General features: G+C 49.6%; 2 protein-coding genes across 2 annotated transcripts; one reads left to right on the top strand and one right to left on the bottom strand.

Moving 5' to 3' along the window:
- The first annotated feature begins 474 nt into the window (after window positions 1–474).
- C6H17orf50 (chromosome 6 C17orf50 homolog) lies at window positions 475–3,684 on the top strand. Its single transcript, XM_076936154.1, has 3 exons — window positions 475–562; window positions 2,758–3,067; window positions 3,147–3,684. Exons 1-3 carry the CDS (start codon window positions 550–552, stop codon window positions 3,391–3,393), a joined length of 570 nt encoding a protein of 189 aa, XP_076792269.1. The 5' UTR covers window positions 475–549; the 3' UTR covers window positions 3,394–3,684.
- On the bottom strand, window positions 2,388–26,938 carry Mmp28 (matrix metallopeptidase 28). The gene is made up of 8 exons (XM_034506595.2): window positions 26,655–26,938; window positions 14,961–15,040; window positions 14,680–14,867; window positions 9,956–10,180; window positions 7,360–7,605; window positions 6,768–6,917; window positions 6,292–6,459; window positions 2,388–5,482 (listed from the first exon to the last, which is right to left on the bottom strand). Exons 1-8 carry the CDS (start codon window positions 26,763–26,765, stop codon window positions 5,088–5,090), a joined length of 1,563 nt encoding a protein of 520 aa, XP_034362486.1. The 5' UTR covers window positions 26,766–26,938; the 3' UTR covers window positions 2,388–5,087.
- Between the last annotated feature and the right edge of the window lie 161 nt (window positions 26,939–27,099).

The raw sequence follows: 27,099 nt of genomic DNA, 5'->3' as shown, positions 1-27,099 counted from the left end.
AGGGCTGGTGGGTAGATAGGGCCTGGGGAAGCAGATGAGATGAACTGGGCCTTGGGACATTTGGGTTTTAGTTTCCTAAGTCCCCGGCTAGGTTTGTTGGCTTAGGTGTGTCTGTCAAGGGATACTGGGACTCAGGGAATGACTCAAGGATATGACTCCTGGTACCCTCATGTAGGTGTCATCCCTAGCAATGGCTTAACTGAATAACTGTTCCTGTAAAATGATGGTTGCTGGAGGCCTGATAGGTTTTGTATTTATGTGGTAGAGTTGGGATTTGAACCCAGTTTATCGAGGCCAAAGCTATTCTCTATTCCCCATTGGAATCCTCCTTGGGGTAAGGTAGGAGACATGTGGGTTTTGTTTGAGTCTGGAGATTCTAGAAAAGGCATCGGTCTCTAAGCAGAGCCTATGGGCAGCTGAGATTCTAGTCCCCCCCCCCCCCCGTGATCTAACAGAGGCCCTAGAAACCATATGAAGTTCTATAGGCACTGGGCATCCCCCACATCCCATCCCTGACCAGAGGGAACAGGCAGTACAGCGTTGGGAAGAATGGATAAACACAGTGAGTGGGGTTAGAAAGGGTGTGGACCAATCTCGGGCAACTCGCCCATCACCATGGGGATGAACTTTTCCCAGTTATCCATCCGTGTTTCTACAAGCCCTTGGCTTTCTCCTCCTCAAATATTCCGGTCCTCCTCCATCAGTTCTCTTATCTTTGCTTGTTTCTCTTCAGACCTCCATCTCATCTGGCCTGGATGTTAAGGCTCTTTTTCCAGGGGGAGGGGCAGGGTGGTCACGGTGGCATTCAGGAGGCAGAGGAAGGTGGATCTCTGAGTTTGAAGCCAGCCTGGTCTACATAATGAGTTACAGGGTAGCCAGAGCTATAAACAAACAATTAAGAAAATTCCACTCCCCAAAACAAAAACAAAATTAGAGTGGAGGGGGTTTAGACAGGACTCAGATTGTAGCCCAGGCTGGCCTGGAACCTATTACATAGCACAGGATACTGGTCTAAGCTCTCAGCAATCCTCCTGCTGCGGCCTTTCTTGTGCTGAGATCATCAGCATGAGCCACCACCTATTTCTTTTACAATGATTTGTAAAGTCCCCTATCCTGTTGTAGGGAACATACTACAATACGGTGTGCACATGCCTCGACATCAGAACATGTATGGCTTCCCATCACTGACAACCTAACCCCCCTTTCCAAACCCTATCCCCCATTTCACTTCTTCCCAAAGCGTCTCCCAGCAACTCCTTCTGGCTGGGTTAGGCCTAGCCTTCACTACCATCTGTTTCCCTGTGGCAAGGCCAAAAAACTGGCAGTTTCAGATACTCCTGGTCACATTTAGAGACCCCCTCCACGGCCCACCCCTTCACCCCCATGAAAAGTGCCGCCAGGATGAAGCGGCCCCGTGAAAAAGCGAGTTGAACACATGGTGCCTAACAATCACTTGCTTTTCCTCTTGCTGTGACAAATCCCTGACAGAAGCAACTTAAAGAAGGAAACAATTATTCTGGCTCACCGTTTGAGGGCGCAGTCTATTGTGATGACAAAATCCTGGTGGCAATGCGAGAGGTCACATGGCATCTGCACTCAGGACACAGGGCATCTTACTTTCTCCTTTGCAATCAGCCCATGGGATGGTGTTATTTGTATTCACAGTGGATCTTCCCACATCGCTTAAACCAACCCAGAAACTCCTCCTCACAAACTCTTAGGTGTTTTTTGATACTGTCAATTTGACCATATTAACCATCACAGTTCCCAACAACACACACACACACACACACACACACACACACACACACACACACACACCTTGTCCATTACTATTATTCTGCTCAATTCTCAACTTGGGAAACGGATGAACAGGTCTACAGAAACTGTCCTGGAACTTTCCATGGCAAACCCCAAGCCCTCCGCCCCCTTGCTTCCTTCCCTGTGTGCTAGATGAATGAATACCTGCCGAGGGGATGATGGATACCTCCCAGAGAAGGCCTGCTTATTTTCTGTGTCAGCTGAGGAACTTGCTTCAGGCCCTCATCTGTTACTAGAAGTTGTGTGTGAGCTGACAAAAGTGTTAGGTAGAGGGGGTGGTGTGGCTGAAATCCACTTGCAATTGGTCAAGTCTGCGACCTGTTTCTGGTTTAGTCATGTATGCCTGGCCACCCCACCTCCAGTGGTGGCTTCCTGCCACCAGGGAAAGTCACACTTAGAAACAACCATATTCAGGAGGCAAAGGCAGGAGGATCTTTGAGAGTTGCGGGCCAGCTTGGTCTATATAGTGAGCTTCCTCTTCAGCTAGAACAACATAGTGAGACTGTATCAATAATTAATAATAAACAAATTATTCATTTAAAAAACAACCTATAAACGACCACCTATTGAAATGACAATTGGTTTATTAATGTTGGGTAACCCTCCTCCTTCCGGGTTGGCAATATATGTTCGTTGATTGCTTGCCCAACGCCAGCAGGAAACTGTTTTACCCAGATACTATCTGAAGTCAGCCTCACAGACATTCTTGAGGTAGATGCTACTTTTCCCTCTTCAGAGACGGAAAAATGGAGCTTGATGGAAGCGAGGTGGCTTGCTTGGAATCCTTAGCAAGAAAGCTCAGGAGGGTGGGGACTCGGCAACAGTCCGGGAATCTGGGACTCCGAAGCCCTTTGGCAGGTAGCAGCCGGACAGCGGCATCTCCCCCTCGCAAGCAGCCAGGGTAGGGGGCTGCACTGATCCTGTCCCCGCCTACAGGCGTGAAGACCCCTTTGTGGAAGAAGGAGGTAGAGGATCCCGAGGCCAGAGAGGAGGAGATAGAGGATGATTCATCATCGTCCTCGTCGTCGTCGTCGGTAGAGGAGAGGTCGGACCCCGAGAGCGCGACGGAGACAGAGGAGGACTCCCGAGAAGCGGATGAGCGTGAGGCCCGCTCGGTGTCCTACAGTCCGCTGCGCCAGGAGCCCAGCAGCCAGCAGGTGGCGCTGCTGCGACGCTCCGATAGCAGCTTCTGGGGCTGGCTCAGCCCGTTCGCTCTGCTGGGCGGCCTGACGGCCCCTGCGGACAGGTGAGACGCAAAGGACCTGGGGCCGAGCCTTAGGGAGGAGGGCCGCCGGGCTCTGAGCACACATGTTCCCGGCCCGCAGGAAGCGGGGTGCCCCGGAGGAACCGTGCGTGCTGGAGACGCGGCGGCGGCCACCGCGCCGCGGGGGCTGTGCGCGCTGTGAGATCCTTTTCTGCAAGAAATGCAAGACTCTGCACAGCCACCCGGCCTACGTGGAGCACTGTATTCTTGAGCACCCTGACCTGGGTAAGGCGGAGGCTGCCGGCAACTCTGAGCACATCCACTCCCAGCCTCTGCGCCCGCAACGCTCCAAACTCTTCTATCTGTAGTGAGTGCCACAGAACTGTCCCTTCAAGCCGCCATCCTTAGCGCCTCCTTCCGGTGAGAAGGCCCTCTGTCGGTTCACGGTTCCACCTGTTGTCTTGCCGGAATTATAGCAGAAACTAGGCACTCCTCCCCAGACAGTACCCAGCACCTGCAACCCTCCTGACCCTCACGCCTTCAACACACTCTTACCTGCACCGTTTTCAGGTCCTCTGGCCTCTATCCAGGCATGGCCTGGAGAAAAATAGCCTCGGGGTTCCCTCAGCTCTCTTAATAAATTGTCTCATTCCCTCTAACTCGGTAATAAAGTCTCCAATCAGAGTCGCTTGAGGTGGAATAGAGATAAACATGAGACTCCTTTTTCTCCTGCTGGGTACAACCCAGACAGCAGAAGGCCAATAAGGTGGTTCCTCCATGGTTTCCCTGGGACAGGGCAGTACAAAGCACTTGCATCCAAGGGCAGTCAAAGGCCATTTTGTCCACTGCACAGAGAAGAAAGGAGGGCGCATGGCCAGCAATGCCATGCCAGTTTCTGAGAAACTGTGGGCTGCTCCCTTGCCAGATTCACCGAGAGCTGGCTGTTGGTGGTCACTCTGTGTGTGTGTGTGTGTGGTGTGTGTGTGTGTGTGTGTGTGTGTGTGTGTGTGTGTTTGCTTGCAGAGACACTGGTAGGTGGAGAGGGAGGAGGGAGGGCTGGAGATCCAGATGCTAAAATTAATACTGAGACAGGCTGAGAGAAAAGGGGAAGGCAGGGAGCGGGTTCCTTCTCCAGGAATCCCAGCTATTCTTGGCTAGATAGCATGAGCTTCGGAATGCTGCTGCGTGTGTGGCCTGGAGAATGGGGCCATTGCAAGCAAACGGGCCTCACCCAACCTACAGAGCACTATGGCAACTGCATCCTGAGCAGATCCCCCAAGGACCCTCTTCCACCTTCCCGATGCTCAGGATGTCCATCTTGGAAGCAAATGGGGTGGAGGAGTTCTGCATTTTGAAGAGAGGTTCACTCCGTCTCTCCATGAAACCAAACACAGCTGGCTGTCCCTGGGTTGAATGTAAGAGCATGGTCCTTGTGTCTCCAGCACCCAGTACCCATGTGCTTCTATTGAGAAGGGTGGACGATTCTGCCCAGGGAAGGTTGCTACACCTCTAGGTTGACCAGCTGGGGGGGGGGGGTGCTTCTTCATTAGCCCAGACAAAAAGTCAGTCCTAGGAGGAACACAGTCTCCTCTGCTCTGCCTCCTGATCCAACAGAGAGCCCCTGACAGCGGGGATCCTTGAGACTTCACTACATCCCTGCTTGCTGAGGGTAGGCGGTGGGGCAAAGTCTCTGTTGAATAGCACTTGATTTCCCAAGAACTGAGCCTGAAAGGCACTGAAAGGGAGGGTCCTGCAGATATAGTCTCCAGCCTCAGCTGAGTTTGCATCTTTCCAGGACTAGGCACTATGGGCATAGGGCAGCGTCTTCACCAGAACAGAATCTGCCTTCCCACATACACACACAAGTGGGAAGGAAAGAGGTCCTTGAGGGAAAAGGCTGTAGGAACTCCAGTTCTCCTTCCACCCCAGGGAACAAATGCAGATTGATTTCCTGCTTGGAGTCCTTACTGCTCAAGAGCTTCTTGAGACGTCCAGGGCCTTCCTAGACAGACCCCACCCTTCAGACGGCATCAACCACGGTTCATTCAGTGGTGGGGAGCCTTCAGAACAGGGCACCTCCTGAGTTGGCATTCCAACAGCCCATCCAGGACAGCTCGGTGGCCCAGCGGCCGGAGCTGGTCACCCGCAGTTTGGCTTGATCCAAGTGCCAATAGTGGTCATCTCTGAAGAAGACAATGGAGCCATCCGGCCTTGGCAGGGCACCGCTGACCTCCTCAGGGACCCCGGCCCAGTCCCGCAGGCTGCGAGGATAGTAGGGCTCCACTTGCATCCCTCCTCGAGCCAGCACGTAGTAGCGGGAACCCTTGAAGAGGACTAGGCGGCGCAGAGGCGGAAAGAAGAGAGCTGCGTCCGGGTGTCGGGGTAGACCACCTGCCCGGCAGAGCTTTGCAAAGCCCCATACGGACTTCGTTCCCTGGAACCTCCAACAGCGATTCCCTGTGGGGCATTGAAAGCCAGAGTGAGGTGGAGGCGCTCACTCATTGGCTCTCCACCCCATCTCTGTCACCCTGGTCGCTACTCTTTCTAGCCGGAGCCCTAAACGGTATCCTTGGAGCCAGGTGTAGTCTATACTTCAGCCAGCAGGTGTCGACAGAGAGCAGAGGATGCGAATGACCCCAATCCCAGGCTGAGAAGGGTAGACTGAAGTGCTGAGCTGAGGATGGGCATGGGATGTGGAAATAGGATTCCCTGCCTGGGTGTGGAATGGAAGACTGGAAATGCTTGAACTTTTCTTCACTTCCCAATTACCAATAATCCCCCAGGGGCAAAGGTGTTTGTCCCTGGTCCTTCCCTCTCTCTGTTCCTAGGACACAAGGAACACGGCATTGGTTGAAGGAATGGATGCCGCTCAGAACAGTATTACCACGTGTCCAGTCCACCCTTCAGTCATTGCATGTTATCCGGCTTCCTCATCACACCTGAGTACCACTTTCCCTAACCAAGAAATACAAGTTCCCAAAGCTAAGCGACAGGCCAAGCTCACACTGCCAGGATGGCAAAGCAGATGCGGCCAGCCTTTCTGCTGACTTAAAACTGGAGAGCAGTCCTCCCCCTACAGTCTCTATATGGGACATCCTGGACACTTGATCCCAATTCCATCTCTGAAAGGAGACTTTCTAGACCACAGGTTCAACTTGAGGTAGCGAGTTCACTAGGGACTCATTGTTGGGGACTCTCCCCTCCTTTCTCTGCAGGTAGGACACCCACCCACCACATCTCAATCTCAGCTGACTCAGGGCTGGTACCTTTGAAGAAGTAGAAGTCTCCATCTTCCAAAGACACAGCAGCAGCCTCAATACTAGGGGGCAGTCCCGGCCATCTTTTCTGTATTGAATGAGGTTCTGAAACATTGCCATCAGCTGTGACTTCCCAGAAATGACTCCCTTTGAAGACATACAGTCGCCATTGTCCATCTGTCCCGAGACAAGAGACGTGAGGAAAGGCTTTGGCCTCCAGATGATGATTTTTTTTTTGGTGGGGGGACTGCCCTAAACCCGGTTTCCCAGACAAGCTAAAGGTAGAATGCAGGGGGCCGGGAGGGGGCTGAGGAAAGCGGGAGTTCTTTGCTCCGTCTGAGCTTGCCATTCCCTGAGGAAAGCATGTGATTTTGGATTTCTACATTCTAGATATCCCCATTCCTCACACCTTGTAATTCAGCTCTGGACCCCTGGAGATGTGGAGGACAGAAGAAAGATATCAGGCATGGTTGGGAACATCTTACCTATAGTGATGGCATCAAAGGGAGAGTGGCAGTATTTAGGACCTCTGGTTTCCGGGCGTCTGCTCTGGGAGTTTTGGGGGTCCCAGGCCTCAAAGTCAGTGAACACCTTTCCGGGGAGTTGGGTGGTTACTGAACGCCCCAGAGGCTTTCCTTGAGATCCAAGGGGAGAGAGGGGGAGGGGGAGTGAGCAAGCCATGGGTAGGAGCATATGGAGGGCTCAAGACCCTTCCTTCTGCTCCGCCTATGATCTGAGACAGGTCAAGGAAAGAGTAAGGGGCATGTGAGGCCTGGTTGTTGGTTTTATCCGAGAGCGCACTATCCCAGAAATCTCTCCCACTCAACAGCCCAGGAGTGATTTACTGAGATAACATAAGAGTGGGAGACCGAAGGGTTCTGAGCTAAGGACAGCAGTTTGCCCTTATGGATTGCTTGGAACTGATAGATAAAGCAGAACCCGCGGATATTCAGATTTCAAGGGAGTCTTAGGGGCTTTAGGATAAGGAAGGACCGAGCAAGGAACGGACAAAGGGTGGGGGTGGGGTATCCTATTTGAGGAGCCAGAGTCCGAAGACCCTAGAGGCTGGAGGCTCACCGTACAGTCTCTGCACCGCCAGCACATCGTCCCAGCTGAGCAAGGCGTCGCGGCCCAGCTTCTTGTAGTAGGGCGCCATGAGCGCACGTGGCGCGGGCGAGTGCGTGAGACCGAGCGTGTGGCCGATCTCGTGGGCCAGCACCACGAACAAGTTGCGCCCACGGCGGCGGCTCAGAGACCAGCGCTCGTCTCCATCGAAATGCGCTTCGCCCCGGCGGGGCAGGAAGGCGTGCGCCAGGGCGCCCCCTGAGAATAAAGTGGAGGTTTAGGGGGAGCCAAGACCCAGAACTCCCTCCCGCAGGCATCGGCTCCAACGTTAGGGGTGTGGTCGACTAATTTCCATCTCTGTAGATGCAGGAGTGCAGGCAGGCGAGCAGATGACTAAACAGTGGACTCATAAGAGGAAGTACACTGTAGATTTAGTTAGGAGCCAAACTGCCTGGGTTCCAATACTAGATTTACCTTTTACTAGCTGTGTGATGTTGGGCAGGCAGCTTAACCTCTCTGATAAGCTTCCTGGTCTGAAAACGGGTGTGATGATGAACTTTTTCCTTATAAGAATGAACGTGTGTTAGTTACACTTGGTTCTTAGCACAGTGCCTAATCTAGGAATTATTCATGTTGGGTACCCATAGAAGAGGGATGGTAAGGCTTTCTGAGGCTTCCTGACCGGGCCATTTGGTGTGTTCTGTTCAGGAATCTGCAAATTTAACTATGTGTGGAGTTCAAGGCCAGCAGGGGCTACATGAGAGACTGGTTTTTGTTGTTTTAAGTGTGTGTCAGATGTGCCTTGTGGGGATCAGAGGACAACCTGAGGGACTCAATTCTCATCTTCTACCATGTGGATCCCAGGGATGAAACTTAGGTCTGCAGCCTTGGCAGCAGGGACAAGAACCTTCACCCATACCCTTGAGTCATACCAGCACCACCACCCTTTATTTAGACAGAGTCTTATTATGGTGTGTGTGTGTGTGTGTGTGTGTGTGTGTGTGTGTGTAACTGCATATATACTGCATGTGTGCTCACCTATGCATGCCAGAGGTTGATACTGGGATGTCTTATCTCAGTCGACTTTCTAACATGAAACCCCCCCTTCCCTTTTTTAATCTTTTGAGACAGTGTCTTTTTGTAGCTCTGGGTTGCTTGGAGCTCTTAGATCTTTCTGTCCCCTCCTCTCAAGTGCTAGAATTAAAGGTAGGGGTCCCTACATCCCCCCCCATTAAATGATCTAATTTATTTTATTCGCTGTATTATGTCTCCATGTGTGTCTGAGTGTACCACGTGTGCCGTTGCCCTCGGATGCCAAGAGAGGGTGTGGGGTTGCCTGCAACTGGTGTTACAGTTATGAGCCATCGTGGATGATGAGAGCCAACGTTGGGTTCTTCAGAGAAGCCACGGCGCTCTCAAGCACTGAGCCACCTCTCCAGCCCCCTCCACTAGAGTATCGTCATTATCAGTTTCGAGACAGGGCCTCTCACTGAACCTGAAGCTTGCCATTCTGGCTAGATTGGCTGGCCAGTGAGCCCCCAAGGTTTTCCTGTCTCCATCCCTCAGTGCTGGGGTTACATGCATGCTGAGAATCTGAGCCCAGGTCTTCACACTTGCGCAGCACTGAGCCATTTCCCAGTTTCATGGCCTCCGGGGTGCCAGGATTACAGGCGTGTGCCACCACGCCTGGCTGATGTATCTAGTTTTGTGTAAACATGTGTCTTCCCCCGCCAGGGCTCCTCTAGGCCCCTCTCCCTGTTCATGGTAGGAGTGAGCAGAGACTGTAAACGCCTCAATGATTGTCACAGGTACATCTGGGTCCCCGCAGAAATAACTAGATGTGGCTTCTAGGTCCTGCCCCTCATATACACCTTCCACTGAGGCGGGTGACCCTGACGAGGTAAGTGAACCGTACTGTGACAGGGTTAGCCTAGGAGCTCAAGAGTCCTTCCAGCACTGCCTCCTAGGAGCCCAGGTCGGCAGGGTCTGACAGGCAGGGGAAGCATGTGCTTTAGCTGTCTCCAGCGCTGCTCAGCCTGCTCAGCTCTCACTGAGGAGTGCGAATAGCAAACAGCCCCTTAGTCAGGTTCTGAAGGACAGTGCTGAGCAGAATGGAAAAATGGCTCACACATTTTGCAGAGGAAGCCTTCAGGCTGGGGACAAATGGCCCCGGCTGTGGCTATGATCTCTGAAGCACTTCTGTGGGTATAGGGTAAAGGCTCCTGACTATCAGGGGACAGGGGAGGAAGGGGCTGATCGAAGCCTCAGGATATCTTAGGAAAATCTACTCTGGAGAACAACAGAAGCACAGGTCTGTCTAGAAGTAGGAATAGACAGAATCCCTGAATATTCTTTAGGAACCCAGCATGCTCTAGAGTTAGCAAAGTGCTTTCCACACCAAACCTTATCTGGCTGTCCTTTCAGCCATGTGGTACACCTTGGGCAGGGCCTGCTGTTCTCATTTTACAGATGATGTGATAGAGGGTCCTTTGGAGGAGAAACCTGGTTTGGCTGTGCTTTCAAGAATAGAAACTCCACTGCCACCCCCAGGCTGTCTTTCCTAGGTGGGCACCCCTCTTGCTTGTGGAAGGAGGCTTCGTGACAGCACCTGGGCCATCGAAGGCGTTGGCCAGCCCATCATTGTGGTCTCCTTGGAAGAAGGTGAGGCGGATGTCAGCAGGGCCTGTAGCTGGGGCCTCCCAGAACTCCAGTGCTGATACATTACTCCACAGCTGGAAGGCAGCACGCACGGCCCCTCGAACAGCTGGCTCCGGCAGGCGCTCAGGCCAGTTCACCAGGCGGTAGGAAAGATGCTGCTTGTACCATTTGTTACCTGTCACCCAGAAAGGCCATGTGAGTCATACGTGCTACTGAGGCTAGTCTCCGCAGGCCCAGTAGGATGGGTTGGCCCTGCCCCAGGAGCCCTTGATCTGATAGGGAACACTCAGCTCTTGCCTTGAGCAGCCTCCCATTTGATAGGAGGAAAGATATGTCACTGTGGAAGCAAGCTCTCAGCCTGGACAGACTACCCTTCCCTGCAGACTCTCCAATTTATTGGTCTGGGAGGCCTGCTGTTAGAGATGTAGCTTCTTCCAGGGAAAAACCCCCTTCAAAGATCAGTCTGAAACTCTGGTCTCTGGTCTTACTCTTTTCCACAGCCTAGGCTGAGTCTGAGGAAGCTACATGCCTCTTGCTGACTGACAATCACTCTGAAGCCCAACCTCAGTGTCGGGATGGAGAGACAGAGGGGGTCACTGAGGTCACAGCTGTGCCTGCCTCAGGCGTTCCATCCACCCTCACAGTCTCCTACAACCTCCCAGAGCCTCCACTCTGCACTTGCCAGAACCTAGGGGCCCCAACTGGCCAACAACCAAAAAACCCATATATTTGAGGTCTTTCTTTAAGCCCTTGACTGCTTCCTTGGGGACTCTGGCGAGCTCTGAGTTGAAGACAAATAAGAACAAAGGGTGTGTTTTGTCACAGGCCCAAAATAAGTTTTCCATCTCTTCTTTCTTAAGTCGCTTTTCCCTTGGCACAAACCTCAGATCCTCCCTGAGGGCTGAGACTCTGGCCTCTGCTGCAGCCCTAGGTCACTCATTACACTGGACTCATCTGCTGTTTGCTGGACAGCCAGGAGCAGAGCAGCCAGAAAGTCTGGCTTCTAGGTTTGTCAGGGATGGCCTCTGGGCACCATACCTCAGAGTCTGAAATCCCAAATGGAAGCCTGATAGTTTTCAGGCAAGATTCCTGGGGCCCAGACTTTGATGCCTGTGATCCCAGGGGAAGGTGCCTGCCCACAGCTGCAGAACAAGAGAGGAACTGAGCTGGACACCCCCCTCCCTGCACCCTCCAATCCCCTCTCTGAACTCCCTCCAACCCCCGGCCCAGGACTCCTACTGTACCACATAGATAAGCAAGCAATTCTCTCCACAGAGATGCCAGGCTTATAAATCTGCCTAAACATCACTTGGTCCATCAAAGCTTAGCAAGGTCTGAGATTTCCCCAGATGGAAGGGAGGTTCCTTCTGGCCCTCTCTACCCATGGAGTGGGGGTGGGGTGTGCCCCCTCTACTCAAGGCAAGGCTTCTCCTTGAGCTCGTTTGGCCTGGCAGCCACCCAACTATTGCCTCTTAGCCAGCAACCAGTCCTTAGGGAGTGAAGAGGGAATTATTTTGAGGGAGGGAGACAGGGAAGGTGGAGGCAAGGTTGGGGGGGTCCCGAGGTGTCCACCCAGGCAGGCCCATTCTTTACTAAGAACACTCTGCTGCCCGATTTAAGTCTTCCCAGGGCACAGAGCCGCTGCACTAGGCTCTCTTACACCGTGTTGTGACTCCAAGACTCTTCCCTACCACCACCACCAAACCAAACCTTTAACCCTTCAGCAAATGATGCCATCCCCCTCACCTCCCTACCAGGGCAGGGAAGAGGGAGGGTAGTTGGTAGTCAGTTTAATGGCCAACGAAGGTGATAGGTCTCCAGAAAAGAATCTTCTGTGAAGTGTGGTGGGGGAAGGGTAGGGAGAATGAATAGGAACAGGAATTGGGGGATGGGGGTGGGGGGAAGAGTGCTTTCCTTGGGAGGGACCAGGAAGGAAGGAACTGCCTGTGTGTGGTAGGGGCAGCACTAGGCCGAAACCCTGTCCTCTTTGACCTTGGCCCCCAGGAGATGCTGCCTGTTTGAGGCCCTATTCTCAAGTCCTGCCTGAGCTGGGCTGCTTTTCAAGATAACCCCAGGCCCTCAGCATGTGGGTCCCAAAGGGACCAGGGAAGGGCAGGAGCTAAGGAGGCTAGGGATGGGAAAACTAGAAGTTTGGGGTAGGAAGGATAGTGGAGGCCTGACTCCCAGCAGGCTACTATTGATTGGAAGGGTTATAGGCAGAAATTGTAGTCCTGCACATGCAAGCTCCCAGGAATTGGTGTAATCGCACCGGGCCTCAGTTTCCCCCTCTGTACAGTGGTGTTGAGAAGCCTTACCTTTTGGAATGGCATCAGGAAACTGTCTGAAATGTGATGAGAGCTTAGAAAACACCCACTTGCTTTGATTTCCTTTCCCAACTCTGATGTTCCATCCCGCTCCTCAACCCACCACCTCTGTGGAGGAAAGGTAGACGCCCCAACTCTACTGAACTAGAAACCAGCCCCGAATGCACAAAGAGGAGCAGGTACTTGACCCAAGGTTCCAGAGGCAACACATACGAATCCGGCATGCCCAGTAAAATTTGAACGTGAAAATATAAATACAGTTCCTTATTGTTTACCTGAGTTCAATTTTAACTAGGCATCCTGCTTTTCTCTGGCAATCAGGTATTCCAAACTGCTAGCTACAAATGCATTCAGTTAGATCCTACCTTGGGGGCAGGAGAAGGTAAGACATAACCAGAAAGAAACAGCCCCACAACTCAGGCTCAAGTGTTTCTGGGCCTGCTCACTTCCCACTGCATTCCCACAGGCCATCCAGAACTTGGTAGTCTGGAGATGAGGCGGGGTTGGTGGAGGTGGGTGGCTCTCCTTTGCAACCCAGGAGCGACTGACCCTTGTGTGAAGGAGGAGGAGGGATCAGAACTGAGTGCCATAATTTGGTCGTGACAACTGATATTTGAGTCCCAAGCTTTGAGTTCCAGTGTCCTCTCTGCTCTGGCCTGTCATGAACTTGTGCCTTCCTTTTTTTTTTTTTTTTTTTTTTTTTTTTTTTTTTTTTTTTTTTTTTTTTTTTTTTTTTACTTTACTTTTTCATTCTATTGCCTAGGAACACAATGAGATGTCCAGCATCTGACACCAAGGATATCTTTACCCCAGGGCCACGACCCCAGAGCTGACTGTGGATGACTATGGTCATTCAGAACAGGGCAGCCGGGGTGAACGGATATGCAGATGCACCAGCAATGGACTAGCACATGCCTGGAAACAGTCACCCAACAGCTGCCCACAATCTCCTTCTACATTAGCCAAGACAAAGAAACATATTCTGTGTATAGCGAGAGGACCTGGTAAAAACAGCACAGTTAAAAGTGTGCATGGGGACTGGAGAGATGGCTCAGTGGTTAAGGGCACTGACTGTTTTTGCAGAGGTCCTGAGTTCAATTCCCAGCAACCACATGGTGGCTCACAACCATCTGTAATGAGATCTGATGTCCTCTTCTGGTGTGTCTGAAGACAGCTACAGTGTACTCATATGTAATAAATAAATATTTTAAAAAAACATGCATGGTCTAAAGTGCACCCAGTACAATCAATTATACTTGAAAACCTGACAGAAAAACCTCATCTTGTGAGCAACCTTGAAAGCTGCAAAAACTGATCAAAGAAAAACTGATTTAGTCAAAGCAACTATGATACTAAAATTCCACACAATAAAACTTATTATTTGTGGAAAATAGATAGAAAAATAAAATCTTCATAAATCTTAAATGGTTAACATTTGACCTTGGAATATTTGACTGGGGGATGGGAGGAGGAAGAGAAGGAAAAAAAGGAAGAGAGGAGGAGAGGGGGAGGAGGAAAAAAGCATCAGGAGGGAGAAGAAAAAAGGGGTGAGGAAAAGGAGGAAGAGGATAGAAGGACTGAGACATAGGTCAGAGGCATCACTCATGGCTCTGGGTTCAAATCCCCCTCTGGAAAGGAAGTAGCAGGAATGGAGAAGAGGAGAGGGAAAGAGAAGACAAGAACAGCTTCCGACAGGAGAAACTGGCCAGAGCACACAGTAGGCTGTGATGAAATGTCTGGAGACAGAAACCAGATTAGTGGCTGCCAGGGCAGTCAGCAGGGCACAATGGGGACCTAACTGCTAATGGGCATGGTAGTTTTTCAGTGGATAATGAAAACATTCTGGAAGGAGGGATTAGCTTGTGGTAATGGTTGGACAATTGTACAAATATACTAAACCCCACTGACTTGGATACTTTAAATGTGTAGAGTGTGTGGTGAGATAACACTTTTTAAAAAAAATGCTATGAACAAAATAAAACTCAGTGGATCACATCTTGGTTGATAAGTGTTATGAAAAAGAATAGACCCTTCTGGAGATGTCGGCAACAATATATACCTGAAAACTATTGACAACAGCTTAACTGCCCTGCACAGAAAACTGATCAGAGAATCGAGTGGCCTTGATGAGGTTTAATCTGGAGAATATATGCACAATGAAAATTCATCAATGCAGATAACATTTAGACTTAAATATCTGTATTCCTGATTATGATCCTTGAGTCAAATAATCCGCCCCCAGGGAAGAGAGGCTTCACCCAGAGTTCTGTCTCAGCTCAGCCACCTTTTTGGGCCATGGGCTCTTCTGGACACTGGGAAATCCCAGCCTGGTTCATTTCAATGCACTCACCTGACTTTGCAAAGCGTTTCTTACGCCTCGTTTTGGTTCGGTGTCCAGCAAGCAGGGCACTGGTCCTCTCTGTCCAAGTTGCGTGACTGTCAGTATCGGCAACCCCACAGCGTGGGCGTGTCATCTGGCGCAGTGTGGCCTGGTCCAGCACGCCACTGATGGGCAGCTGGGATACCCACTGGAACTCTCTGCCAGGAGGAAGTGAGAGAAAGGATTGCAGAGGAAGGGTCCGGGGCAGGGGGAGCTCTTATCTCTCACCTCCTCACATCCCTCCATCATACCTGATGGCCTTACTGAACTGATCGGAGGCTGGAGCTTTGGAGCCCTGCTCACTGAGGTATCCGTACTTCTCCAGGAATGCCTGGGGGAGAGAGGACCGTCAGCATCTTCTCATCATGCAGCATCCTTGTCTCCTCTTGTACAAGGGTCTGAGGCACATACATCCAGACCAGTTTCCCTTCCCTGTCCCAAGAATATTTATAAACAACAGCAGAGAAAGTTCTGGCATTAAGGTCAGAAGGCCATCATCGATTAGCTGGAGGGACAAAGGCAAACTACTCAACATATCTGAACATCCAGCTTTTGTATCATCTCCTGGCATTGTCAGATACCTAGTAGGGCATGCTGGACAGGGATGGACTCCAGAGGCAGGCTGGTCTGGGTTTGAATCCAAACTTTCAAGTTACTTCTTTAAGCTACATGTTTCTCAGCTACAGAGCAGTTGTTATTAAGAACTTAGTCTTTTATGAGAACTGGTCACAAAAGCTTAATGTGGCTTCTGTCACAGGAGAGGCACCCTACACTGAGCAGCTGGTGTACCTGTTATGCACATAGACAGTATCCATGTGGATTGCATTTGCTTTGAAATATCTAAGCGTTCTAGGAGCTGACTGGGTCCTGGCTCTGCCCTGCCTGGTCTTGCACAAAGTTATCCATCTATTTTCAGCTTCTTTCTAATTCTCTTCTAAAGGGCAAAGATGTTAAAGCCCTTTGACACTAAATATGCTTACTGATATAAAAAATATAACTTTCAGGGGCTGGAGAGATGGCTCAGCATTAAGGGAACAGATTGCTCTTGCAGAGGACCCAGGTTCTGTTCCCAGTGCCCACATGGTGGTCCACAAACACCTATAACTCTAGTTCCAGGAGACCTGACACCCTCTTCTGACCTCTGTGGGATCCTGCAGGCATGTGGTGAACAGGCACGTGCATTCATTCACATAAAAGAAATAAGTATTTTTTTTAGAAACCAAAACAAACCAGGTGGTGGTGCTGGCACACACCTTTAATCCCAGACCTCGGGAGGCAGAGGCAGGCAGGTTTCTGACTTTGAGGTCAGCCTGGTCTACAGAGCATGTTCCAGGGTAGCCAAGGCTACACAGAGAAATTCTGTCTCAAAAAACCAAGATAGATAAATAAATAATAAATAAAATAAATAATTTAAAAAACCCAACAAAACAAAACAAGCGAAATATTCCCATCTATCTTTGGTGACTATAGGAGGCGCTAAGGTGGGAGGGATAAGGAAAGGAAGAGGAAAAGGAAGGGGAGGAACGAGGCGAGGCAGAGAGAGATGTAGGAGGATGGAGAGCCACGCAGGTGTGGAGAGCAGTCCTGGGTAACAACTTATATTTAGGTTAGCTAATTGGGAAACAACTCTAATTGTATGGGCATATTGTTATTGAGCATTACCAAACATATAAAGCCTTTGATTAATATTTAAGCATTAGAGTCTCATTTTCCTACTGGGCCTGCGTGGATGGTGGGATGGTCTGGGCAATGCCCAGCCTTGAGGAGACAGTGGAAGATTGGCAGAGCCATCTCCCACGCTGACGTCTCATGGATGGCAGGGCCGGTGTCTCTGATCACCTGAGCAGACGGCCCGAGCTGAGCAGTGGTGGTAAGCCACCACCGATGGTGGCCGCAGGCCTAGGCTAGTTGGGAACATGGCGGCTGATTAAGAAAAGCCAGATTGGATGCCGCTGATTTAAATAATTACTTCAACAGGTAACCTCCACTGTCGGACTTTCATCAGACACATTCCATAAGGAGCATCGTTCTGGACAGCAGACCACTTCCCAACCCAGCCTGGCTGTTTCTCTGCTGGCTTATTTATTAGTGTCTCAGCACCCTTGTTTTCATCTTTCCCTTTGTAATTCTCACAAGAATATTGGAGTAAAGGAGTCCTAGGGTCTCAGTCAGCGAGATCATGTCAGCGAGATCCAGACTTGAAGATAAAGAATGTTTCTAACCTTGACTCTCCTAGGTGACAGGACATTATTTCTTTGAGCTTTTGTTTCTGTTTTTTTTGCTTTGCTTTGCTTTGCTTTGCTTTGTTTTGTTTTCCTACCATGTGAACATAAGATGACCCTCATAGAATCCTCAGGACTACAGACAGCGCGTACAGAGTGCGGTAGTACATGCCTGTCATCCCAGTACTCAGGAAGATGAAGCTAGAAGGTCTTTGGCTCAAGACCAGCTTGGCATAGTGAGTTCAAAGCCACCCTGAGCCACACTGTAAGATGCTATCTTAAAAACAATTAATAATAATAAAGAAAGTAATGCACATCTGGCAGAGTGCCAGACACACTGTAAGTGCCCAGTAAGCACTGATTTCACTAGTTCTCTTTAGCAGGGAAAATTAACTGTAGGCTTGGAACACAGCTCACCTATATCTCGGTGCTCTGCTCAGGGACAGCTACCTGGCACTTGCCTCACTTCAGCAAGGCTCTGGCTCTCCTCCTTACCCCTTCCCTTTCCTTTGATGTGGCTGGAAAGAGAAATCTACACGGAAGCCCTTTAGCTGGACCAGTGACTTCCAAGAGACTGGGCCACAGGTCAGCTTGGCTGGCACTCCCTTGTTTCTCTCCCTACAAACCCTCCCAGACTTTATCAGGGTGTTGGCTGAAGTTCTGGGACAGGGGGGAGGAGGGGAAGTTGTGTGGTGGGGGCCCTGTTTCCTGGCTGGGCTGCATTGCTTGGTACTCTGGCAACAAGTTGGGGCAGAGGCGGGTTCAGAGGTTGTTACAGGGTGGAAACGCTGGCCTCTGTACTGGCTGTGCAGAGCTGAACTCCCATTAAGGAGAAAGAACACACGCCCAGGACACCAGCCAAGCCGAGGCACCAGAGAATGAGAAAAAGGCATTTTAAGAATTTGACATTTTATATTTCCATAACAGCATTCAAATATTATAATGGAGACCATCTAGATTTATGAACGTTCATGTTTATGCATAACAACACATATTTAGATATTTAAAATGACATACAGGAAGGGTCCCCTTGCTACTGCTAGTACTCTCAAGTTCTGGGCAGTAGAGGAGAGAGGAGGTAGGCTCCTGCCCCTGTCCTAACCCTCTTTGCTATTTTTCTGTGCCTCAGTCTCTCTGCCCAGATGAGAGAAATGCCCAACCGTGCAAAGGAGAAAGATCGGCAGTAGGGTGGGTATGTAACTGCTTGACAGTGGGAAACGAAGGAATCTCACAAGACCCAGACTGGTGGATGAACACTGGGCCTCATTCTTGCCCCTTTCGGGTTAGAATCTCTCCTCCTGGCTTCCATTTTCTGACGAATGGCTTGTGTCTTAGGGACTCTGTCCAGGGTTATCCCTTCCCCCACTTTCTGAAGGTGGTGCCAGGCAGCTCCTCCCTACCTCGAAGTTCAAGCAACCATCTGTCTCTCTTTCCTGGTCTCTGCTTGCCTGTTCTCTCTCTTAGGGAGCCCAAGGCTAGATCAAAAGGGAAAGGAAGCTGAGGGCCTTACCCTTTTGGTGGCTCACCCTGTTTTATCCTAAAAACTTGTGCCAACATGCCTGGCCCATCTTATGTAAGGATGGTGCCACTTTCCTAGGGAGTCATTTCTGAATGTCCCTGGGAGTGGCAGTGGTGCCTGGGTAAAATGAGCATGTTCACAGGCTGGGTGGGACTGCCACTCTAGAGGATGTCCAGTATGGGTCCCTATTTGTCACGAAAGGGTGTATGTCTAGCTCAGCCTGTTTGGAAAGAGAAATTCTGGCCATTTCTGAGCACGATAATGAGGCAGAGTCAAGAACTGAACCACTGGACTGAGAGTCGGTGAGTCCCCGATGCTACTGTGTCCTCAGGTCTGTTATTTTCTGGACCTCAGATTCCTCTTATAAACGTGGCACTGGAGCCTGAGATGTATCCTAGCTCTAGCTATCATTGCAGGTAAACGACCAGTGTGTATCTCTGACAGAACTGCCTAACCACTCTGCCCCAGTAGACATCAGGTGGGGGACCACTGCCTGACTGCCCCCACCACAAATTTGAGTAAGATGCTCTGGGAAAGCTCCAGGGAAGTCATCCCACTAAAAAAAACGCTATTTTAACATCTGTGGTTACAGGGCTTTATTGGCAGCTGGGACCTTTGCCAGGCCACTCTAGTCATCAGCCTCTTAAACACTCTCTGAATCAATTTCTGAAGCAAAAAATAAAACAAAGAGGCTGGCAAGATGTCCTAGCAGGTGGACACTCACCACTGAACCTGACAACCTGAGTCTAATCCCCAGGACCATGTAGTGGAGAGAGATTCCAGCAGGCTATCCTTCGACCTCCACGGGTGCATAGTATCACAATGGCATGAACACACACACACACACACACACACACACACACACACACACACACACAGAGAGAGAGCACTTAAAAAATGCAAAATGACAGATTCATGCAGAAATCATGTTGTTTTATTCATGCAGTAGACCATCTACCTTTCTTCCTTTTCTTTCTCTTGTCATTTCCTTCCCTTTTTTACTTTTGTTTCTTTTTTTGGGGGGGGGCGGGGTCTCGAGGTGCTGGTTGGCCTGGAACTTGTAGCAATCTTCCTGTCTCTATCTCCTGAGTGCTGGGATTGTAGCAATCTTCCTGTCTCTATCTCCTGAGTGCTGGGACCACAGATGTGGACCGCCACACTGGGCTCCATGTCATATTCTACTTCATGGTTTCTGTTTCCACACAGCCACATGGTCGGTTCCGCTTATCCCTCAAGTGTACCTCTGGCTACCAGCTGAGTTAAGATATAAGGGACATCAGCTAGTGTCCTGCCTTGATCTATATAAAGAAGGTCTCTGGTGACCAGGAGCACAAGCAGTCCTTCAAATCTGTGGAGCTCTCTAGATGTTATGCCTTCTTTGAACCTTATAGCCACCTTGCAGGAAGATAGCAAGCGCAGGCGAACTTACTCCCATGTTAAAGGACAGTCAGGGGAGCAGGCATCATGTTGAAGTGACTCTACCTAACGAGGGTAGAACCAGTAGTTGAATCCAGACCCCCTGAGAACTAGCCTAGGGGTTCTGTTGACATCTGCATTAGTGAGTCCTCAGCTTTTATGTGGAGGTGTGGAGGGATGGGGTAAGCAGCTCTGGACCTGGGAGTAGTGGCTCTCAGATATACCAGAGGTGAAGCTGGGGTTTTCTTCTGCAGGAAGTCGGGCAGACAGGAGAAGCTGCTTGGACAGTGGACTCCGTTGTTGTCAGATGGAGCCCAGGACAATCTTCTAGGCACACCCTAACAGATCATTTGACAAGCCACAGGTTCCCAACAGTACTGGACTGTGGACGTCAAAAACTCCAATGTCTCTTTCCAGAATGCTCTACTTCCCTGGCTCCAGAGGAGTGGGGTCAGCCCAGCCCTTCTCCTGTAGATTGGACATAGGCCTTTTCCTCCCATCTGTCTGACTCCTCTCCTTGACCTAGTCCTGCCATTCACAAGGTTCTGTCCAGGTGTAGCCTAGATAACACCTGAAGTATTCCTTCTTTTTGTCCTTAGGCAAGATGGAAATTATTGTCTGGCTAATCTCCAACAGGATTCATTCTTATCCCATCCCTTTCCTTAGGGGCAAAGTCTGACTCTGTAGCTAGGCAGGCCTTGAACATAGATCCTCTTGCCTAAGCCCCCAAAGGGTTGGGATTATAGTCTTTCTAATGTAGAATTGCCTTTTGTGTGGATGTGCTTCTTACTTGGTTTTCAGGGCTAAGTTCAGGGTGCCAGATAGTGCCCTAGCCATGACTGAGTTTAAGGGGAAGCTCAGCAGACTCACCTCACTGGGGTCCTGCTTCCATTCCACAGCTTTTAGATTTTTTTGTTCTCAAGCTGGGTTGGTAAGTGCTTTCCCACCAACTCGTGGTCCTCTGTGATCCTTCTGGTATTTCTATTTACCCTTTATTTGTGAGTCACTATGCTGAGCTCTTGGGAATGGCTTCCACGCCCAGGCTTCTAGCTTCTGAGTCACAAAAGTCAAATGAATGGCTCTGGGGTATGAGAAAGACACTACATCTTGGCGTCAATACTCTACAGAAGCTTAAGGAAGTCTCCGGAGAAATAAACAGTCTAGCTTCTTGTACCTCACACTGGGGGTTGCTGTGCAGATATGGGAGGTCACTGTGTGGAAGGCAGGTCATGGGACCACTTAGTAGTCTGATTGTTGTAAAAAGAGCCAAACACAGCTAAGGGTAGATAGATCCCTTGGGAGAGTTTGTTGCCCAACATAGGACAGAACCTGGCTGGGAAAGGGGGCCAGGGCGATGATGTCATTCATTAACTCCATCTTGCAACTCAGCACTGAGGGCCCTTCCTACTTAGGAGTATTGTGTGTAGCTCCAGTTTTCCTAACTGGACAACAATGAACTTGTTCATAACATTTTGAAAGCAGTAAATCTCCTCCCAGACAAAGCCCACTCTGGAAAGCCCTTAACTTTATTGCTCTGTGTGCACACAGGAAACAGACACAGGCACACTGGATATAGGAATGGATGTGACAGACACATTCAGGTGGACCTGACCTAAAATCCCAGGTCTGGGGAGGCTAAAGCAGGAGGACCACAAGCTTGAGGCCAGCCTGGGCTACAAAGCAAGACCTTGTCTCAATAAAAATGAAACAAAACCTCCAAGTTTTGTCAAAAACTATAGACGCAGATATGGCCGCACAGGCAGGTGCTTGTACACACACACACACACACACACACACACACACACACACACACACACACACACATGCACGCGCACACACACAGAGGGGGCGAGGGAAAGGCACAGCTACACAGCATGAACAAACACTAAAGCCAAACATTTTGTCTGGAGAGACCCTTAGACGTCATTCACACATTTTACCTCCTGATTTTACTGCAGCCCAGAGAAGTGATGGAATTAACCCATGATCACACAGCCTATTTCATCCTTTCTTTCCTTCCACCTCCTGTTTCCTTCCCTAGCATCTCTAGAATATAAGTCTAGATCATTGATCCAAAATCCTTCTTCTCAGCCTGGGCATGGACATGTACGCCTTTAATCCCAGCATTGAAGAGGCAGAGACAGGTAGATCTCTATGAGTTCATGGCCAGCCTGGTCTATAGAGCAAGGTCCGAGATATGAGGGCTACATTGAAAGATCCAGTCTCACCTCCCCCAAAACCCCATTTTCTTGTACACTGTAGACATTTAGAGCTTTACATTTCACTAAATAAATATTGCTTTAGCTATATCCCTAAATGTTGCTGTGTAAAGTGTCTTCCGATTTTTCTTGTGAGCCCAATGACTTGTAATTCAAAAGTGTGTTGTTTAATTTCTAAATATTTACAGTGTTGTTGTATATCTTGTTACCGATTCCTGATTTAGGTCTGTTTTAGTCAGAAGGCATAACCCTCAAAACTCCTGCTTAGAAATGTATTTGGACTTACTTTATAACCCAGGGTATGGCTATCTTGGTAAATAATTCACAGGCACTTGAAAAGAATGTATATTCTGGGATTCTCAGGCAGAGGGTATTTGTCCATCAACACAGTTGACACTGCTACTCAAGTCTTCTACAACCTTAACTATTTTTTTAATTTATTATTTGTTGATGTGCATGCGTGTGTGTGTGTGTGTGTGTGTGTGTGTGTTTGTGTGCACATACGTGTGTACATGTGCCACAGCATGCATGTGTGGAGGTCAGAAGACAACTTTCTAAAGTTGGTTGCTTCCACTGGGGATTCTGGGGGTTTGACTGAGGTAGTCAGGCTGTTGGTCTTGCTCAGCAAGCGCCTTTACCTGCTGAGCAAGCTCAACACCAGCCTGGTGTCTGTGTTGGAGAGAAAATCCAGGTCCTTCCGCACGCCAGACAAGCACTTTACCCCTGCTTAAAAATCCCAGCTGGTTTTGTTATTTATTTATTTATTTATTTATTTATTTACTTTTTTGAGACTTTATTTGAGAGGTCTCTTGTAGCTTTGGCAGACCCCGAACTTGCTACGTAGCCTTGAACTCAGAGAGATAAGCATGCCTCTGCCTCTTGAGTGCTGGGAATAAAGTTTCTTTGCCACCAGGACACCATGGGTTGTTGGGGTTTTTGTTTGTTTGTTTTGTTTTGTTTTGTTTTTTAAGACAGGGTTTCTCTGTGTAGCCCTGGCTGTCCTGGAACTCACTCTGTAGACCAGGCTGGCCTCAAACTAAGAAATCCACCTGCCTCTGCCTCCCAAGTGCTGGGATTAAAGGCGCCACTGCCCGGCGGGTTGTTGTTTTTAATGTGTATTTATTCTGTTCTTTGTTTTGTATTGGGTTTGGTTTTTTGAGGCAGGGTTTCTCTGTGTAGCCCTGGCTGCTCTTGACTCTCTCTGTAGACAAGGCTGGCCATGAATCCAAAGGTCTGCCTGTCTCTGTCTCCTAAGTGCTGGGATTGAATGTGTGTGCCACTGTGGCCGGCTTTGTTCTGCTCTTTATTGGGTTAGAAATGTTCAAACTCTCCAACTCTCCACAAATACCACATTTTAGGAGGGGAATCCTGGTTTATGCCTGTAGTCCCAGCTTTGGGGAGTCTAAGGCAGAAGTGTTACCACAAGTCTGAGGCCTAGTCGAGCTTCATAATGAATCTGAAGGGAGCCTGAAGCTACAGAGTGAGACTTTTGTCGATAAATAGATAGATAGATAGATAGATAGATAGATAGATAGATAGATAGATAAGCAAACAAATACATGCCCAATTCCCACCTCCAAAAGCAAACAAATCCCACCACATTTTATATGATTTGATTTCTACAGACTGTTCAGAGTATGTACATATGCAGAAGCAGATCTTTGGGAGACTTGGTTTAGTTCTGGGCGAATTACTTCCTTAACCCATCTGAGTACATCCTTAACCTATTTTAGTCTACTTACAGTTACCATTACACTAATATAACACTTCCCACTTGACACATTACATTTTCTACTTCACACCAGACACTTCAGTAATCTATCACTGCACAGCGTACATAATTTCCTTTCCTACCCTGCCCTCCCCCTCGTTTCTTGTTCTGTTGCCAAACATCTTGCATGTGTTGTTACAGAGTCCAGTGTACTGGGTTATTTAGTCAGTTGTCTTTTAAGGAAATTGCGGTAAGGGACAACACATTCTATGCCCCCCATTTCTAAGCTTTGGTCTCACTAGACCATCTTCATCACTAATGCACGATGTCACTGCAGCCTCGAATGGACGCCTGGGGAATTCAACTTCTGTCTATTTTGTCTGGGCCGGATCTCTAACATCTTCCAGACCTGCTCAATTTCCAAATCTTTGTTTTCCGTCTCCAGTCATATACCAGTTGTCCTCTGGTAAGCCCAAATTGTCTCAACTTGCACATGCCAGGGAAGTCCTCAGGCCAAGGTCGACAGTGAACCTCCATACAGACTTACAGCACCCCCTTGAGCCTAGTTTCCTTCCTGGTGACACTGCTCTGGTCACTCCAGACGCTTCAACAGCTCTAAACTCTGGATTTTGCCACCTCAGTTCAGCTGGACTCTGGGCTCTGTCTTTGGTCTACTTTCCTGCACTGCAGTCATGGAACTGTGTCCAAGCCAAGAACCAGACATGGCAGGCTCATCCTCAGAGCTCCCAGTCTGTGAGGGCTGTATTTCCCTCAGTGACCCAGTACTCCAGTTGAGAGCCAGAGTGTGAGACAATATCCATAGACATTTTAGAATTGGGGAGAAGGTATCCTGGTGTGCCTTATCTGAAAAATTTGATCTATAGTATCTGTGAACTTAATAAAGTATTGCTTTATTTCACCAAATCTTGGAGGGTGGTTGTGTTTTTTGTTTTGTTTTGTTTTAGTTTGGTTTCAGTTATTTGATATAGGACTTCATGTATCCCAGGCTGGTCTCAAATTCACTATGTTGCCAAGGAGGACCTTAAATTTCTGATCCTTCTGCTTAGACCTCCCAAATGCTGGGATTACAGGTGTGCGTCATGGTGCCTGATTTTTATGAGACATTAATTTGTCATAGACATAGTTACTGCAACACTATTAGGAGCCGAAAGCCGTCTCTGCTGACTGTTGGTCAATGCTGAAAAAAAAAAAAAACAACCCAGCATTGTCTCACAGTTTTGTTCTGTGTTGTTGTTGGACAGCCAGACTCCCGGCCAGGAGCTCCAAAGCTGAAGCTCAGTGCTCTAAGAAAACAATACAGATAACTCTAACATCAACAACACTGAGAACAACGTCTTTGTACAGATTTCTTTCTATGTACTGGGTACTGGGCTGAGTGTTTAAGATACATAACCATACATCAATCTTGTGAAACAGGCATTATGGGTGCCTACTGGTTAAAGCGACTTACCCTGGTGTACATGCAGGTCTGGAAGCCCATGTAAGCAATAAACATATTAACCATGCACAGAAACACAGATAGACTCTCACACACAACTGTGTTCTTGCACAGATACACAGAGATGCATGCTATATACATTTCTAGAGCATGTATACTTTTAAAACATGTTTTTTTTATGCCCAGAGCTTAAAAACCCCCATTCCCCCAATTTATGTTAAACAGATCGAAAAAAATTCAATCTGCTAGATATTAAGTTTCCCAAGCATGCCCCAAGATGAAATTCTCACCATCTGGGGCCACCACAGGCATGGGCAGCAGAGATACTGTCTCTGTTCCTCTGCCAGGGATTGCCTAAGGGGAGGAGGGGTGGGACTCATAGCAAGACTTGGCTTTGTAGGCAGAAGCCTTCTCCTGGGACCTTACGACTCTTGATGCTGTAAGAGTAAATGCAGAGAGACAATCGAATCCTTATATGTGAAAGGGGAGAGTTGTCTCCTCTATTGCAAAGGGAAGACCTGAATGAGTTGAAGAGAGGATTACCTGTTGAGACAAAGTAGTTTCAGATATTCCCAGCAGTGATGGGAGCTAGTGAAAATGGCAGAAGCAGGCCAGGGGAGCAAGTCCAGGCACAGAAGCTGGACTCAAATTTTGAAAGCTTATTCCCACCTCTTCTTACAATAGCGGAGACCTAGGCCCTATTCTTGAGAAAAGAAACGGATGCTTCTCAGTGTGTGTGTGTGTGTTTGTGTGTGTGTGTGTGTGCACCCGCGCGTGAAATTGTTGCTAGTACAATCACAAAGTGGAAAACACACCCCTTACACCAATCCTACCTCACCTCACAAAGGTCCCACTATGCTACCCGCGCCAAGCAGAACTGAGGAAAATGAAATGAGAAATCTTTTGAGCTTTACCTCTGTCTCTTCTCCTTTTCTCACTTTTGGTCCAAAAAATACTAGTTAAAACTCCCTGATACTTGCTTCCGCAGACTGTCCCCGAGTGACAGATTAAACTAGTTTTGAGCAGTTTAAAAGGCTTGCTTTCAATAAGCAAGAAAGCACAAGCCAGGAGGCCACATTCACTCTGGTCAGTCAGCAGTACCCTCTGCACTGCACTCAAGGTGTGGGGGCATTTGATGGGTGAGCAGCTAGTCACCCCAGCTTAGCGGTGAAGGGATTCTCTCCTGGCCCTAGCCTGCCTGTCCCGTCCGTCCGGTAGCTGTGTCCTGACCCTGCTAGTCAATGAGGGATTGCAGGCCTGTGTGGTCCCAACAGCTCTGGTTTAGGGAGTAACCCTGTCCCGTCTCTGTCTTTGTAAGTTGTCAGGGCAAAGGGACACAGCTGGTCGCTCAGAGGGGACCGCGGGCGACGTCCCCCTCTCCGCCAGGCACACCCAGTACCTCTGCCTCCTGGCGCAGCTTCGGGTGTCCGTGCTGGGTGGGCTGTGCGTCCTGGCAGCCCCATAGCAGCAGCGGCAGGGCGCGCAGCAGGAGGCTCACGCCAGCCACCATCGCAGTGAGCTGCTGGGCGGTGGTGGTCAGCTGTGCCGGACTCCCACGGATGCCAGCTTGTCGCGGCCCGAGTGCGGACCCACCAGATCCCCAGGCTCTCCAGTGCCTGGCTCCACCGCCGTCCGAGGTAGTCCCTCACCGGCGATGCCTGCCTGCGGGTCAGTCAGCCGGAGGACCGAGGGGGCGGAGAGGGGCGGGAGTGCCGGCGCCGCCCCACCCACCAGCCCCGCTGCCAGCCCTAGCCTCTTCCGCCGGCGGTGTAGCCGCTCCCAGGTCCTGCCTCAACTCTGTGCTTGGTCCTGGTCTGTCCAAAAGGGCGCGGGAGGATAGAACT

The sequence above is a fragment of the Arvicanthis niloticus genome, chromosome 6, assembly GCF_011762505.2.
Source record: "Arvicanthis niloticus isolate mArvNil1 chromosome 6, mArvNil1.pat.X, whole genome shotgun sequence".
Classification (NCBI taxonomy): domain Eukaryota; kingdom Metazoa; phylum Chordata; class Mammalia; order Rodentia; family Muridae; genus Arvicanthis; species Arvicanthis niloticus.
This window is presented reverse-complemented; position numbering and strand designations above follow the sequence as displayed.

Excerpts from the sequence above, each read along its gene's own strand:
- C6H17orf50 (XM_076936154.1), top strand. Across the intron at positions 3,068-3,146 it reads CTGACGGCCCCTGCGGACAG|GAAGCGGGGTGCCCCGGAGG; the intron begins GTGAGACGCAAA and ends CCCGGCCCGCAG.
- Mmp28 (XM_034506595.2), bottom strand. The coding sequence starts at position 26,765 with ATGGTGGCTGGCGTGAGCCTCCTGCTGCGCGCCCTGCCGCTGCTGCTA. Across the intron at positions 14,868-14,960 it reads CAGTTCAGTAAGGCCATCAG|AGAGTTCCAGTGGGTATCCC; the intron begins GTATGATGGAGG and ends TCCTCCTGGCAG. Across the intron at positions 5,483-6,291 it reads AGACTTCTACTTCTTCAAAG|GGAATCGCTGTTGGAGGTTC; the intron begins GTACCAGCCCTG and ends AATGCCCCACAG.